We start from the raw sequence: 15036 nt of genomic DNA, 5'->3' as shown, positions 1-15036 counted from the left end.
ACCTGCCGGACATCTGCCGGAGCAAATAAAACATGAGTTCGACGATGCGTCTAATTCCAAGGCTACACTAATATAGTAACCATATAGTATAATATATAGCCTAATTTATGTACAATTTCAATGAGAACGTTTTTTTAAATATAAACTGTTACATTTCAACGTATCCAGCACAGTTGTCATTAATGTAATAAAATAAGAAATTATATTAAAAATATATACAAATCTACAAATGCCAACGATCACCTCGAACTCGCGCTAAACGGAAGTCCAACCTTTTGGTATAAATTCATTTCCGCCTCCTCCTGAAGTCCTTTCCTGTCTATGGCCCATTGAAAGATGGCGGTGCAAATCTCCAAGAAGAGGAAGGTTAGCAACTGTTTATACTAAATATATCCATTTAAAACACCCATCTCTACAAAATGTCACGAGTTTATTATTCACAGAAGTGTAGTGTGTCAGTTTGGATCTGATTTTGGAATATTGATCCCCGCATCTGTTAGGATTAGAACAGATCCTCAACTCGCAGTCAGGGCTCTTGCTGGTGCTAGCACCGCAGCTAGCACGTTAGGTTCGCCACATTTCTAAACTATAGCAACATTTTCACTCACTTTCAACAGCGACCAAACGTGGAAATATGCTTGGTTAAGTGGCAATAGGCAAGCCTTGACAATACACTTCCGGTAATGTCAGTTAGGTTTACAAATATCTGTAAACTATGTCTAAACGCCGGTTACCACGTTTGTTTGTAGTTCGTCTCCGACGGGATCTTCAAGGCCGAGCTGAACGAGTTCCTGACCCGCGAGCTCGCAGAGGATGGCTACTCCGGTGTGGAGGTGCGCGTCACCCCAACCCGCACAGAGATCATCATCCTGGCCACAAGGTGAGTCTTGCACGTTAGACTGTACACCGGCGGTTGTTGGGGGTTAGGCAGTGAAAAGAGTTAGTAGTCTGTACTGAGTGGTCACTGGAGAGTAAAGAGTTGCTTGGTCTTTCAGTAGGCATGGAATGCGACTACAGAGGTGGTATTCTGTGATTTGGATCTCGTAGTGGGTGGGTACTGAATGTAGTATTTTAAAGGTGCAGATAGGGGTAATGATTCCCCTCTGTTGAAAGGTTTTATTTCTACATGAAGGAAGTAGAATACAGTGAACGTATCACTAATGAAACTACATTCCCTATCGTGTTAGTCAAGACAGCCTGGGCTCCCTTCAGTGATGATACGATGACGAGTCGGAACGGGGCCGTCCAGCTCTGGGACTGACCGGCCCAGGCCCACGTTTTGTGGTTCTGGTCCGGTTCCCCAGAGCGGGCGGTCTTTTCGATTGAAGACATATGAGGCATTTGTCTGAGAAGGGTTGTCAAGGAAACGCTTATTGTTTGAGGGAATGTTGGTCATTAAAGAGATGGTAGGGACAGTGACTAGAGTGGGTAGTCCACCATTAGGGTCATCATGATATCTTGTTCAAGGATGCTTTCATGTAAATGCTGCAGGTGTATAGTAAACAGGGGTGCTACAGGGTGTACAACCTTTTACAATTTATTTAAAGTGAGGCAGTCTTTTATATTGAATGTACACAGATGGATGGTTCGTGACCGGATGTGCCACTTAATAAAGTCTTGAGCCCTGCTGAAACAGCGGCCACAACATCCTAGACTTGAGAAATGTAACTAGCTACCTTAAAAGACGGCAACACTTTTGAACACAACAATACATGCATGCCCTGGAACCGCGACTAGTGAACAGCAGACATTTTTTATCTAAAGTGACTCATGTTGTAGTTAACCACTTCACTCTTGTTCACAGGACCCAGAATGTTCTAGGGGAGAAGGGCCGTCGCATCAGAGAACTGACCGCTGTGGTCCAGAAGAGGTTTGGCTTCCCAGAGGGCAGTGTGGAGGTAAGACACAACAGTGCGTGTGTGTATATGTCGTTGAACCAGGCTGTGAATGACATGGCTACTGCCGATTTGGTTTGGTATTCTAAGCACAATGGAATATATCGTTAAACCTACATGTCATTATTTAAGTAGTGACATTCCCTGGCTCAATAGTGTGGGTGTGTTTTATTAAGTTGTCCTGTAAGTTTGGACAGCCTGGGCTCCCTTCAGTGATGATACGATGACGAGTCGGAACGGGGCCGTCCAGCTCTGGGACTGACCGGCCCAGGCCCACGTTTTGTGGTTCTGGTCCGGTTCCTCAGAGCGGGCGGTCTTTTCGATTGAAGACATATGAGGCATTTGTCTGAGAAGGGTTTCTCTAAATGCCTGCACGGTGTCCCTAGTAACTTGGTAGCCTATTGTAGCCTATTCATCTCTGATGAATATTTTTAACTGGTTTCCTGTATGCCAGGAGTTGACTACAACCTGTATTAATCATCACTTCTCCTGCTCCTCTAGCTGTATGCTGAGAAGGTGGCGACCCGTGGTCTGTGCGCCATCGCCCAGGCAGAGTCTCTGCGCTACAAGCTGCTGGGAGGTCTGGCCGTGCGTAGGTATGGAAACGTATAATCCTGTCTTTCTTTGTAAACAAACTGTATGATCAATCTCTACTCATTTCTGAAAGAGCCATGTCTAAGTAACCATACTAGGAACAGGAGAGCTGTGTAGTTGGCTGACTGTGGTGTAGTGAGTTAACAATGTCTTACTAAAGATTACCAGTTCATTCCTTGTAGCCGTCATCTATAATTTGATTGACTTATTGCTTACCCTTCAGTGATGATACGATGACGAGTCGGAATTGGGCTGTGCGGCTCTGGGACTGACCGGCCCAGGGCCACGTTTTGTGGTTCTGGTCCAGTTCCTCAGAGCGGGCGGTCTTTCTAGTTTGAAGACATATGAGGCATTTGTCTGAGAAGGGTTGTAGAAAAGAGAGCTAAATGTGTGTCCAGCTGTTGGAAACCACTAAAACTAATATCTTAATAATGAGGCGCTTTCAGTGTGAAACAGATGTATAAACTTGGAAATAACTTTGGAAAAACTCATGTAGATGCGGATAATATTTATTTAAACATTGCTTTTAATGAAAAGAATATCCATCCTGACCATGCTTGTTGGACCAGAAGCAGGACATTACTAACATTGGTCTCCTCATCTCCAGGGCGTGCTATGGTGTGCTGCGTTTCATCATGGAGAGCGGTGCTAAGGGCTGTGAGGTGGTGGTGTCCGGTAAGCTGAGGGGTCAGAGGGCAAAGTCCATGAAGTTCGTGGACGGTCTGATGATCCACAGCGGAGACCCCGTCAACTACTACGTTGACACCGCCGTCCGCCACGTCCTGCTCAGACAGGGTGAGACACTCGTACTCAATAATACATTCACTACCTCCGTCATTATACTCTTTTGCCTACACTCACTTATACACTTCCTTTAACGCCTGGTCTAAATGTATAGATCATGTGTTATATGGATGTTATCATACTTTAATGAATACATACATTAACCTCCAATATGTGTACACAAAAGGCAACACACCAGAATCCAAATAATTAAATCATGCAAAAATATTCTAAATGATCTAACTTGGCATAATGCATGGCTCTGTGAGAATTTGCTCTGTACCAATGCTGGGTAATGTAAAACAGTGCAGGTCACTGACCTCTTGGCTTATGTGACTTTAATCCTTGTGTTGCCAAAAATCACTAGTTTGTACTATTGAGCTTTATTCTAACGTGCAATGGCACTTATTTATTACCCTTCAGTGATGATACGATGACGAGTCGGAACGGGGCTGTCCAGCTCTGGGACTGACCGGCCCAGGGCCACGTTTTGTGGTTCTGGTCCGGTTCCTCAGAGCGGGCGGTCTTTCTCGATTGAAGACATATGAGGCATTTGTCTGAGAAGGATTGTAGAGACTAAAGATTTAGTGAAATGTGTGAAATCAATGAGTGGCTGTCACAAGTTTACCATGTATTGCTGCGAGTCAGTTGACTGCATTTGGAAACAGCTAACGCTAGTAATTGGGTTGTTGACTAGGTTAACGCCTTTCTCGTAATGCGCAAGAACAGTCATCCCCACCACAGTGGGGAGAAAACAAAAAATACATTATTTTAATTGTTTTAAAATAACAGGTCTTAACTAGCCTAGTGTTAAACAGGGTCATAGCCCAAGTCTGGCTGTGTCAAACAAAACCTGACAATATTTTGTCAGGTTGGGTTTGGTTGTCAGTATCATGCTACTTCACTGGAGTGCATAGTTGCCCTGGTGACCAGCTGACGTGTCTTACCAGTGTTGATAAACTAGCTGAATAACATCTTCCTGTGTTTGTGTTCAGGTGTGCTTGGCATCAAGGTCAAGATCATGCTGCCCTGGGACCCCAGTGGTAAGATCGGCCCCAAGAAGCCCCTCCCTGACCACGTGAGCATCGTTGAGCCCAAGGACGAACCCCTGCCCACCACCCCCACCTCAGAGCAGAAGGGAGCCAAGCCAGAGGCCCCCGTCATGCCCCAGGGAGGACCCCCTCCACCCACCGCGTAGAAGGGTAAGGCTTGGTCTCTAGCAACACCACCAAGTAGAGAAGAATTGCTCAGTCTCCTCCACCACATAGAAGGGTGGAAGATGCCTCTTGCCTAGTGACATTCATCTGTAATTACTGCAAGATGCTTTGGATAACATCAATTTTGCCAAAGGATCTACTTGAATAAGATCATGCTTTGTTTATCTCAAATGGTTCATTTTGTATAAAGAGTTGAGTATTGGTGTCAGGGAAACCCCACCACTAGTGGTTCAAGTCTTGTCGCATAGTAATGACATACAGCTCACATAACAGTTGTTATGTGAGCTGTTTATACTGTTGATGTGTTGGTAGGCTCAAGACACTTGCCGGAGCAGTCTGCTTGAAGTCTGAACCTGGTGTAAAGATACTCTAGTTAACCTTCAGTGATGATACGATGACGAGTCGGAACGGGGCTGTCCAGCTCTGGGACTGACCGGTCCAGGGTCACGTTTTGTGGTTCTGGTCCGGTTCCTCAGAGCAGGTGGTCTTTCTCGATTGAAGACATATGAGGCATTTGTCTGAGAAGGGTTGATATTAAAATCAGGATAGTTTTCTTAGTTTGAATGGACTGTTTGTTTTTAAATGCGTCTTGATGCAGAGGATCACTAATCTATTATCTTGTTCTCTCTGGCAGGTTTTCTCCCTTCTCCCGATGGAATCAAGACCCTGAGATTTTTGTGTACAAAAAACAATAAAATCTGGAAATACATCAATCCTGCCTTGTCTGTAGCATGAACTGCAGGTCTTTGTGTCTTCGTAGTTCGCAACAATATAAAAATCTGCATTCTCCTTGAGCATATGCACCCCTAATGATAGCCCTTGTAAAGTAACAAAACATGCCTATGAAACGATTCGGTTATTCTGCTTGGTAAAGTTTTTCCATTGCTGCGTTGTTTGGGACCTTCATATGGTTAGCATCTCAATGATGTAAAACGACATCCCAAGTTTAGGTTGAACCACTGAGCCACGTACAGTGGCGAGGAAGCGTCATGAACTAATTAGACACGCCTCCGGAACTCACCTGTACTGGGAGCTGCCATCAACCATATTTTTGCTGGGCGTGCAGGTGCCGAGGAAAATGAGTTTGCCCGACTTAAAATCGCATTGGAAACCGGCAGCTTCTGCCGTGACGGTAACTACTTAATGGTTGAAGTTTGTTCGTGATATGGGCGTTTTCGATGTTTGTGATGAATCGCAAACTTATTTTAGACGAGCGACTTCTAGTAATTCATGACCGGTTGCTATTGCGTGGGACCGCAGTTTCATCCAATATCTTCCTCTCGCAGATGGGTTCTGGAACAAAAGCTCTTGTGTACAGACTGGGAAAACTGTCAGATTTTGGCACAAACGTGGGAATTTATATAAATGCGTGTACTTCAGTCTCGTCACTCAATTTTTGAGCTCGGCTCAGCTGTTCTGTTTCACACATTTAGCGACGAGGAAATGGCCGAAGAGGAATTTGGTAGGCCTATATCAAGTTTTCCCTCTGAATCGTGAATACGTGCTTGATTGAAACTAAATCTTAGTAATATTTTCGTGCTATGCCATGACCGGACGCATTCACTGCGCAGCATGCACATCTGGTAGGCTAGTCCAACCTCCAAAACTAACGCACTGCAATGTGAAAATCAATACAATGCTTTAAAATCGTATTTCGAAATTGCTGGCTTGCTGATAACCAACTTGTGATCAGCGAAACAGGCTTGCCTATTTGAACAAACGAGCGGATCCGGACGCCCTTCCTGGAGTGCTGTTGGCCTCGTGTAACATATGTCCAATGTTTACCAGATAGACCTAGCCTGTTTTCTTAACTAATGATTTTGAAAAAATATATAGCACAACAGATCGATGTGACAGAACTCCATGTTGTAAAGGTGTCTGAAGAAAGGTTTTAGTGCCGTTTGAAATGACCTGTTATTTATTTTATAACATTTGTGTGCGCTTCACCGTTCCTTTTTTTACTTTGTCTTTATTTTTATTTAGTTTGGGATAGCAGCACAGTACGGAAATACCTGCTGCAGCGCATATATATATATATAGGATAAATAATTGACAACATTTGATCTGTTTTGATATAGTCCTATTACACATCCCTATTTGAAAATAGAATAGGTCGAGTTGATTCAGCCTTTCCAAATGATAGGTTTAATAATCCATTAGTCCAGCTGTAAATTCGTTTTTAATTACTTCCTCTGCTCCTAGTCCCCCGTGGTGCAAATCAACGTTGGCGGGCACCTGTTTTCTACCTTCCTGAGCACCCTGAGGAGACACCCCGACTCCCGGCTGGCGGAGCTGTTCAGCGGCAAGCCGCCCAAGCTCCGTACGGACGCCGGGGGGCGCTATTTCATCGACCGGGACGGCACGCACTTCGGAGCCGTGCTCGACTACCTGCGGACGGACCGTGTACCCACGGAGCACATTAAGGAGGTTTGTAGCTTTAGTGCTGGGGAGGGGAGACTGTCAGAGGAAGGAGCATCAGCACCCACACCAGGAACTTTGTAGAACTATGTGGTGAAGCCCACAAAAGACATTAGCGCATTTGTCAATATATGTTTGTGTTGTGGTGTGGTTGTTTTGGTACGTGTGTGCAGGTCCTCAAAGAAGCCGTCCACTACGACATCAAGCCTCTGGTTAAGCTGTTGGCGGAGACGCCGCAGAACTTCGGGGAGACAGTGGGGCGACAGCAGTTCCTGTCCAGAGTCCCTCACTACCTTGAGAACATCGAGGTGGGAGATAGCTATGCCCAATAATGTATACTGTATACACAACAATGTACAGTTATACTCAATAGCATACTGTTTATACATGATCATTAACAATTATATGCGTGATATGGTAAAATACTCCTTATATGCAATCATGTTATACACAATAGTTAGTTATACTTGCTAAAATACTGTATTTAAACCATAAAATGCAGTTATACACCATAAACAATCTACAAAGACTGACTTTTTTTAATGACTGTTCTAACCCTGACAGACGTTTTTTAATGGTGTCTAAACCCAGTCTGACATTGTGTTTAGATGGGGTCTAAAAGTCAGACATTGTGTTTAACTTGCTATGGGGTATAACCCAGTCTGACATTGTGTTTAGATGGGGTCTAAACCCAGTCTGACATTGTGTTTCGATGGGGTCTAAACCCAGTCTGACGTTGTGTTTAGATGGGGTCTAAACCCAGACTGACGTCGTGTTTCGATGATCTCTAGGTTCTAATCCGCATCGCGCGGGCCGAGGCGGTCGCCAGCCGCAGCTCCAGCATCCTCATCTGTGTTCTGCGGACGGAGGAGGACCTTGGTCTCCATGACAACGCCATGGGAAGCCTGGAGGTGGGGAAGGAGTCGGTGGTGACGTTCGGGCCGTGGAAGGCGTCCCCGTCCGTGACCGACCTGCTGGACTGTATTTGCATGGACGTGGAGGGCCGCGGCTACCGCGTGTCTATCCAGCCCCAGCCCGCTGTCAGGGGCTTCCTGTCCCGAAGCTACGACTGCTTCTTCAAGGTCACCTTCACCTGGTGGTAGGACGGAGAGGACTGCTCTAGACTGGGAATCAGCCCTGGTCTGAACAAAACATCATCATCATCACGACCACCATCATCACTCACCATCAGTACTGTGTGAACAAAACATCATCCTCATCATCACCACCACTACCACAATCATCTTCACCATCAGCACTGTGTGAACCAAACATCACCATCAGCATCATCATCACTGGTGTGAACAAACCATGAACATCACAATGAACAAAACATAATCATCATTATCACCATCTTTATTTTCATGATCATCATCCTCATGTTAAACATGAGTGTACAATTTCATTCAATATAACCAATAAAAGGGTATGTTTTTTATTGATTCGCAGGAATGGCTCGGAACAACTTTCGTTTCACAAAAGTACACTTATTTAAGTTACCAGAGGTGAATACCGATTTTGAGTGAGTTGTGAAGGACTTTCTGTTTAGAAGCCTGATGTCCTATTGTGGTCAAACCTCAGCGGGTTTCACAGAATTACAATTTCCGCCACAAAATGTTTCCTCTGTAACATGCCCCACCTGAGGGGCCTCTATCGCTGACAAACAGCTTTAGTTTAAATGTATGCATTGTTTTAACATTTTGATTTAACATAACATAACAAATTAGTTCAGTGCAGTCAGCATTTTGTAATGAACAGAGAAGACATAACAAAGGCTTCCCCACAACATGCATACATCCTCGAAAACTAAAAGGCCAAGTAACATTTGGATACTGACAAAAATGCATTTGCACCCACACAGGCCAGTAATGAGTTAATTCCAGCTTCTTACAGAGTACCCTTTAAAGGTGCAACTGTTCATTTTATTTCAAATGGCATATTAATATGACCGAAGTGCTACTGATTATTTATTGTGGATGAAAGGTTTGAAACCCTCAGTCGAAGAAAGATGCAAATCTCTAGACAGGATATGAGACGTCCCCGACCACACACATAACCATCCGGACCAGAGCACAAAGGACTCTATGAGCAATCACTATGAGCAACATCAACCAGACAAACAGACAGACGAGGAGAGAACAAGGAAGGATGCATGCATATCTCTTAGCAATACTCCTGCTTCATCACATTCTAACAGGTACTAAAACATTCAGTTCTGTAGGGTTACTAGGATATGTATACATAGTTAAGTCCCTGAACTGAGGTAGTTATCTGCCTGTGAAACATTAATTTTTTTTAAATTAAATTTGGAGTCTCTCTGGGTGCCTTATCCACATAGGGAATCTTGCATGCCTAAATGAGAGTATTTTATTCACCATCTTTTTTGTATATTTGTGCAAGATATACAAATAGGCCTACTGTACTTATTTTTTTGTTGAGTGGTAAATCTGCTGCCGTTTACCTGCAGCAGAGCGAGAAATTAACCATGCCAGTAGTAGTATTGGGCAGATTCTGTGGGAAAGATACAGGACGAAATATGGAGAAAATATGTGGACACAACTTGTGTAGGCCTACATTATTTACAGTGTAAAATATGATTTAGGTATTATTTAAAGTGTAAAAAAAATATATATACATTTTCAAACCATGGCGTGTTGTGTCATTTCATGCGTCAAAGCTAAATAAATACATGAATGGAACATGAACGCTGTAGTAGGCTACATATTCAAAGCCTATATTGGCACTGGTTCGCCATCAAAAAAAGAAGACAAGGCGGACCATGCGCATCAAGCCTGCGCGCTGTAATTTACAGTTAGTAATTAAACTTACAAAGGGTCTGTATTTAAAGCTACAAAAATAATACAAATCAAATCAAACAACAAATTAGACGGAAATCCAACGTTGGCCACCTGGTGAGGGGGCGATGACGTCATCGTTTGCGTATCTGGCGTCCACACGAATCCTAACACGAAAACGCAGGGGCCGTTTTTCTCCTTTTCACCCTGGGACCTGGTTTCAAAAGAGTGCGCTTGCAGGCACCGAAAATGGTGGATCCGTCTGGACGGTCGGCCCAAACATACAAGACTTCTGTGTTTTTACACAAAAATAGTTTCCGTGTGTCTACCTGTGCAGGTGTGAAGGGCGGGAGCCAACCCAAGATCCAAGTGTACGGCAACGTTGACGGCAACGTCACCCTACCCTGCAGCCACAGCAACCTTCTCCCACAATGCACCTGGCTGTTCTGTGAGAGCAACTGCCAGCAGAATCATCTGCAGGTGGAAGACGGGGAGGTCCAGCATGACACGGAGAGGCCCAATCGCACCTCGGTCGGCTCCAACTGCTCGCTCCGCCTCAGCCGGCTTCAGCCCGGAGACGCGGGGATGTACTTTTGCTATCCTAACGGCCGTGAAGACAAGACTGTTGTTAACGTATACCTCTCCCTGCTGGCCGTGTCCACCACCAGCCCACTGAGCCAGCTGAAGCCTGGGGGGAGGCTGGCCCTGAGTTGCTTGCTGCACACCTTCCACGACCCCTGGAACTGTTTCTCCCACAACAACAACCGCTCCTTCCTCTTGAGCTGGGGGCTGGGACCCCACGGCTCCACCCTGCCAGACCACCCCAGGTAAGACCCCTCTCTCCCCGCTGATGCTCTGCTCCTCTCAAGGAACCCACACAAACACTTGGATTGGTTTGCGATGCAGAGGCCTCCCTCTTTACGTCAACAAACCCTACTGCATGTATAATCTCTGATTGGTTGATAAGGATATCCAGGCCCCTGCTTCGACCAAAGTGAACCAGAATAAAAGGATTTGTTGAGGAATATGCCCTGGATGTATGGACTCGTGGATAGGTTATTTGGTTCTTGAGGATCTTTCTTGTTGACGCATGAAATGTTTTATTGAAGTTAATAGCTGCTGTAGAAAAGTAACAGTGCAGGTTGAAATAAAAACGAGTACCTCGCGACGCGACGTCTGCAAACACCTTCTTCCATATATATATTTCCCATGATACCTCTGTGTGCCATAGGTTTGTTACCCTGGCCTCCCCCTGTAACGTCACCCTGTTTGTGACCCTGCCGGAGGAGGAGGAGGCGGGGCTTAACATGAGCTGGCGCTGTCAGGTGACCAGCCTTACAGAAAGCGAAGTGTTAGAGAGCTTCCTGGACGCATCGGCCATCTTCTTCCTCCACAACCCCATTCCGGACAGCACCAGGAAGGAAGTGGGCGGTGGGATGCAGGAAGCGGAGCACTGTGTGTGGATCTGGGCCCACCTGGTCCCTGCAGGCCGCATGGTGCTGTTCTGCATGGCTCAGCTAGCCATGGTTGGCATCGCGGTTCACCTTGGTTGTAAGTGGTTCCGCGGGCGGTACTCACCGCATGTCCGCGCTGATGTGTAGTTGCCTCTTTCTACATGTCCTCTCTGAGCAGAATAACCTTCTGACACCATCAGGATATACAATGAACTTTATTCATCGATCTATCTATCTATCTATCTATCTATCTATCTATCCGTCTGTCTTTAGCAGCTTTCACACATACACGTAAACACCTACGTCCTGCTATTCTCCTGCTATTCTGTTGCTATTCTGCTGATGCTGACCCTAATAAATGATAATCAGCCTGTTGCCTTTTGTTTGCTGAATGGTTAAAACATATTTAAATGTTGGCACTGCTTTTCAGAGTCATTTGTGGTGAACGCTATAAGATAGGTCTTATCCTAACCCTAAAAGTACACATCATAGGCCTACAATAAATAACATGTGTTCACAGCTGCACGCGTATAGAAAATGTTTTTTTTTTTTTTTGAAATTATTAGTTAACAGTTAGTTGAACATTATAGGGTCCCAGCTTTCCACTCCCTGTTTTCTCAGTTAAACACGGAAATCAACTAGGCTATATTTGTCCTAGTGTTTGTTATATGTGAAATGCAGCAAAAAAACAAACAGAGCTGAATAGGGATGTCACGATACCAGAAATTTAGTAGTCGATACCAATACCAGTGAAATTCCACGATTCTCGATACCCAATTCGATACCACGGTCAAAAACAAAACAATAAATCCCATGTACTTTATTTATTAAAAACATTTAAACATTCCAAAAAACAGTGGCACTGGCATGTAGCCTTCAAGTAATGAATAAAAATAAACCACTATTAACATTACAAAAAAAGAACAGTGGCATGTAGCGTTCAAGTAATAATAATTAAAAAAATAATAATACGTGCTGAAAGCAGGCAGTCATGCAGCTATGCGGCTGGCGTTTACACTTGCGTGCATGGCGGGGTTTAAAACATAACTTCCAACCTAATATTAAGTAATATAACGCAGGTGCGCAAGGCAGCCACAGGAGACGCCAACATTGTTTTCAACTGCTCGGTACCGCGCCGTATTAATTAACCAAGTTTTGAAAAGAAAAAGTATTTGAAGCGAATAAGCAACGCTGTTTTTGATTTGTTTATTTGGTTTTGAACGAATAATTTTGGATGCATGCATCGGCTTTGAGTTGGTTTGTTTACTTTGAAATTGCATACGCTCGCAACACACACACGCACACGCACGCACACATTCACCGCCGCACCTACTACAACCTGCCGATCTTCAATCAAAACAACACCAAGTAAGTGATGCCGAACGCAGTCGTACCATGCGTGTTTAGAAGCGCAACATTGAAACGGGTCCCGTCTGAAACGGTCGCGCGGCGCAGCGTTCCAAACGCAAAGTACTTCCAGACGCGACTCTTGTTATTCTTTTTATCGACGAGTCGAGGCGGAGCCGTCGCACTCGCTGCAGCTGCCGTCTTCCATGTTCCCGCGTAGGTGTATATGCTGCCCACGTGACGTCCAGAGGAATTGCATCCTCGGTACCTACGGTACCTACGGTACTAAGAAAAACGAGTACCGTCACGTTTTTTGAATTTTGGTATCGACTTGGTACCGAAGTATCGGTTCTAGAGCTGAAGTTAGTTTGTTGTTGGATATTCGACAGATTCGCATATTCATTTCGGGTTCATCAGCGGTTCCTGCCGTGCGTGTCCGCCAAGTCAGTCTTGGCGGACAACCAAGGGACACCCATTTGCTCCTGACTGCTTGCTTTTCACATAGGGACCGTCAATAAATGACTCCATTAATTTCCTATGGAAAATGGATTTTTGCTCATTAGCTTCCATGGTATGGGACCCAAACACCTCAAACCAATGAAGAACTGTTCTACTAGGTGGTACTGATTAGACACACCCAATGATAATATAATTTGTTGCACTTCCAATTTTTTTTTTTTTTTTTAAGAATCCAATTAATTTGCTATGGAAAATAGCTTTTTGCTCAATAGCCAAAACACACCAAACAAATGCAGAACTGTTCTACTAGGTGACACTAATTGGACACACCCAAGGATAATATAATTTGCACCTACAATTTTATTAGAAATTTTAAAGAATCCTATTAATTTCCTATGGAAATTCTATCATTCTATCACTCTATTGTCAATTTGTCTTCCAGCCACCCAGTGGGGGTTTATATAAGCATGTTGTAATTATTTTTTTTTTTAAAACAACAACAACCAGAGATTATCTTCAATCAAGTTTATTTATTGAATAAATTGTTGGCACAACCTCCCAACACAAAGTCCTCTTCAGGGCAAGGAAAGACTCCCCGAAGAGGAAATAAACCTTGATAAGGAACGCAGAAGAGGAATCCCTCTTGACGTCTTGATGTAGGCTGCAGCGGCAGAACACCTTCAAACGGTAGTGCTTCATATATTGCTCTGTGTGAGCGTTGAGCGGTGGTAAAAATAGAAACGTAATGCAAACATTTAAGCAAGGTATGATGAAGTTTGTATTCATATTATAAAATATCTCTGCCATCACTGCTTCGTAACAGTGAGCCAAAACGATGGGGAAGTCAAGCGATTATCAAGTTAAATTAAATTAAATTAAATTCTTTATTCATCACTGACACTAGTAGGCCTACAAGGTCCATAGCAGAGTATAAAAGTCAGACAGAATAAATAGATTTAAAAACAAGAAGACAAAAGACAAGAAAACAAGACAAAACAACCCATCAAGACAAAACAAACCATCAAGACAACAAGACAAAACACTCTCAACAAAGCACTCTCTCCAATGCCTCCTAAGCTTAGAGGAGTAGCCTACCTTAATGAGCTCTTAACTGGGTTTACTAGAGCTTCAATAATACTATTTTGTGAGAGATCCAGGCGGCACATGAATTTGTACATTATATTTATAAGGACTGCCTCACACGTTGGCACTGGAGAAGACAAACAAGTAGCTGGCACTAAACCATCTAGGTAGCTGCATCAGCAATCTCATAGTGTCAATGTAGGCACTGTAAGCTTCTGTAAGCTGCTTTTCTTATATCTACACCATAAATAAGCAGTATACGTAGGTGTACAAAGGGCTTTTAACAAAGAGCATTTCACATTAAAAGAGCACATACTGCGAAGTAACATGTTAGCCTGGGCATATAATTTGCGGCGTTGACGATATATCTTTATCATCACTCATCTGAGATTATGTGACCAAGATACTTTACTTCTTTACACACCACAAGTGGGCTATTACACAGATAGAAAACAGGGAAAGTCATTTTTTTTATCCTCTCTGCTTCTAACTATCATGACGTTGCTCTTTTTCGCATTAAATTTAATGTCATAGGCCTACTCAAGACCATATTGTGTGCATACCTTAAGTAGTTGCTGTAAGACAGCACTGCATGGACTAACAATGGCCAGATCGTCTGAATACACGAGATGGTTAATGAGAGAGCTACCAACCAGGCAGCCAGTAGTGCACAAACTCTGGATTGACAAATCATTCATGTATACATTAAATAAGGCAGGGGATAATAATCCACCTTGCCGGACACCATTATGGGGAGGATATTCCACAGCCCCATTTGACCCTCATTGTCTGGTGACTGTAAGTATACTATAATCCTGATAATGACCTTTGGTACCCCTCTGCAGTAATTTTATAAATCATTTTCCATGGTTGACTCGATCAAAAGCCTAAATCAAAGAGAGCCTAGATCAAAAAGCATAAATACGGTCGAGTTCTGATCCACATATTTTGCAACCATTTCCCATAAAGCAAATATACACATATCGGTGCC

At 43.9% G+C, this 15036-nt stretch overlaps 3 protein-coding genes and 5 non-coding genes across 8 annotated transcripts; all 8 read left to right on the top strand.

Moving 5' to 3' along the window:
* Positions 1 to 300: 300 nt before the first annotated feature.
* Positions 301 to 5202, top strand: rps3 (ribosomal protein S3). Its single transcript, XM_084466855.1, has 7 exons — positions 301 to 366; positions 750 to 880; positions 1805 to 1898; positions 2397 to 2491; positions 3097 to 3284; positions 4268 to 4474; positions 5124 to 5202. The coding sequence occupies exons 1-6, from the start codon at positions 337 to 339 to the stop codon at positions 4468 to 4470; spliced, it is 741 nt and encodes a 246-aa protein (XP_084322981.1). The 5' UTR covers positions 301 to 336; the 3' UTR covers positions 4471 to 4474; positions 5124 to 5202.
* On the top strand, positions 1207 to 1354 carry LOC311342692 (small nucleolar RNA SNORD15). The gene has a single exon (XR_014633433.1). It is a non-coding gene; the product is annotated as a small nucleolar RNA SNORD15 (small nucleolar RNA).
* On the top strand, positions 2103 to 2250 carry LOC311342691 (small nucleolar RNA SNORD15). Its single transcript, XR_014633432.1, has one exon. It is a non-coding gene; the product is annotated as a small nucleolar RNA SNORD15 (small nucleolar RNA).
* On the top strand, positions 2707 to 2855 carry LOC311342687 (small nucleolar RNA SNORD15). The gene has a single exon (XR_014633429.1). It is a non-coding gene; the product is annotated as a small nucleolar RNA SNORD15 (small nucleolar RNA).
* Positions 3690 to 3838, top strand: LOC311342689 (small nucleolar RNA SNORD15). Its single transcript, XR_014633431.1, has one exon. It is a non-coding gene; the product is annotated as a small nucleolar RNA SNORD15 (small nucleolar RNA).
* Positions 4868 to 5016, top strand: LOC311342688 (small nucleolar RNA SNORD15). Its single transcript, XR_014633430.1, has one exon. It is a non-coding gene; the product is annotated as a small nucleolar RNA SNORD15 (small nucleolar RNA).
* Positions 5203 to 5528: 326 nt separating the features above from the next.
* kctd14 (potassium channel tetramerization domain containing 14) lies at positions 5529 to 8226 on the top strand. Its single transcript, XM_084466736.1, has 4 exons — positions 5529 to 5621; positions 6692 to 6916; positions 7081 to 7215; positions 7699 to 8226. Exons 1-4 carry the CDS (start codon positions 5568 to 5570, stop codon positions 8008 to 8010), a joined length of 726 nt encoding a protein of 241 aa, XP_084322862.1. The 5' UTR covers positions 5529 to 5567; the 3' UTR covers positions 8011 to 8226.
* Positions 8227 to 9055: 829 nt separating this feature from the next.
* On the top strand, positions 9056 to 11303 carry LOC311342638 (uncharacterized protein; the record flags this gene model as incomplete). Its single annotated transcript, XM_084467498.1, has 3 exons — positions 9056 to 9104; positions 10040 to 10529; positions 10934 to 11303. 3 exons carry the CDS (start codon positions 9056 to 9058, stop codon positions 11301 to 11303), a joined length of 909 nt encoding a protein of 302 aa, XP_084323624.1.
* Positions 11304 to 15036: the final 3733 nt, after the last annotated feature.

Source organism: Micromesistius poutassou (assembly GCF_964030765.1).
Source record: "Micromesistius poutassou genome assembly, chromosome: 4".
Taxonomy (NCBI): Eukaryota; Metazoa; Chordata; class Actinopteri; order Gadiformes; family Gadidae; genus Micromesistius; species Micromesistius poutassou.
The sequence above is the reverse complement of the archived record's forward strand: the minus strand, read 5'-3'. Positions and strand labels throughout refer to the sequence as shown.

Coding starts and splice junctions, on each gene's coding strand:
- rps3 (XM_084466855.1), top strand. CDS start 337: ATGGCGGTGCAAATCTCCAAGAAGAGGAAG. Junction 881..1,804: donor ATCATCATCCTGGCCACAAG/GTGAGTCTTGCA, acceptor TCTTGTTCACAG/GACCCAGAATGTTCTAGGGG. Junction 3,285..4,267: donor CCACGTCCTGCTCAGACAGG/GTGAGACACTCG, acceptor GTTTGTGTTCAG/GTGTGCTTGGCATCAAGGTC.
- kctd14 (XM_084466736.1), top strand. CDS start 5,568: ATGAGTTTGCCCGACTTAAAATCGCATTGGAAACCGGCAGCTTCTGCC. Junction 5,622..6,691: donor CGGCAGCTTCTGCCGTGACG/GTAACTACTTAA, acceptor CTCTGCTCCTAG/TCCCCCGTGGTGCAAATCAA. Junction 7,216..7,698: donor ACTACCTTGAGAACATCGAG/GTGGGAGATAGC, acceptor GATGATCTCTAG/GTTCTAATCCGCATCGCGCG.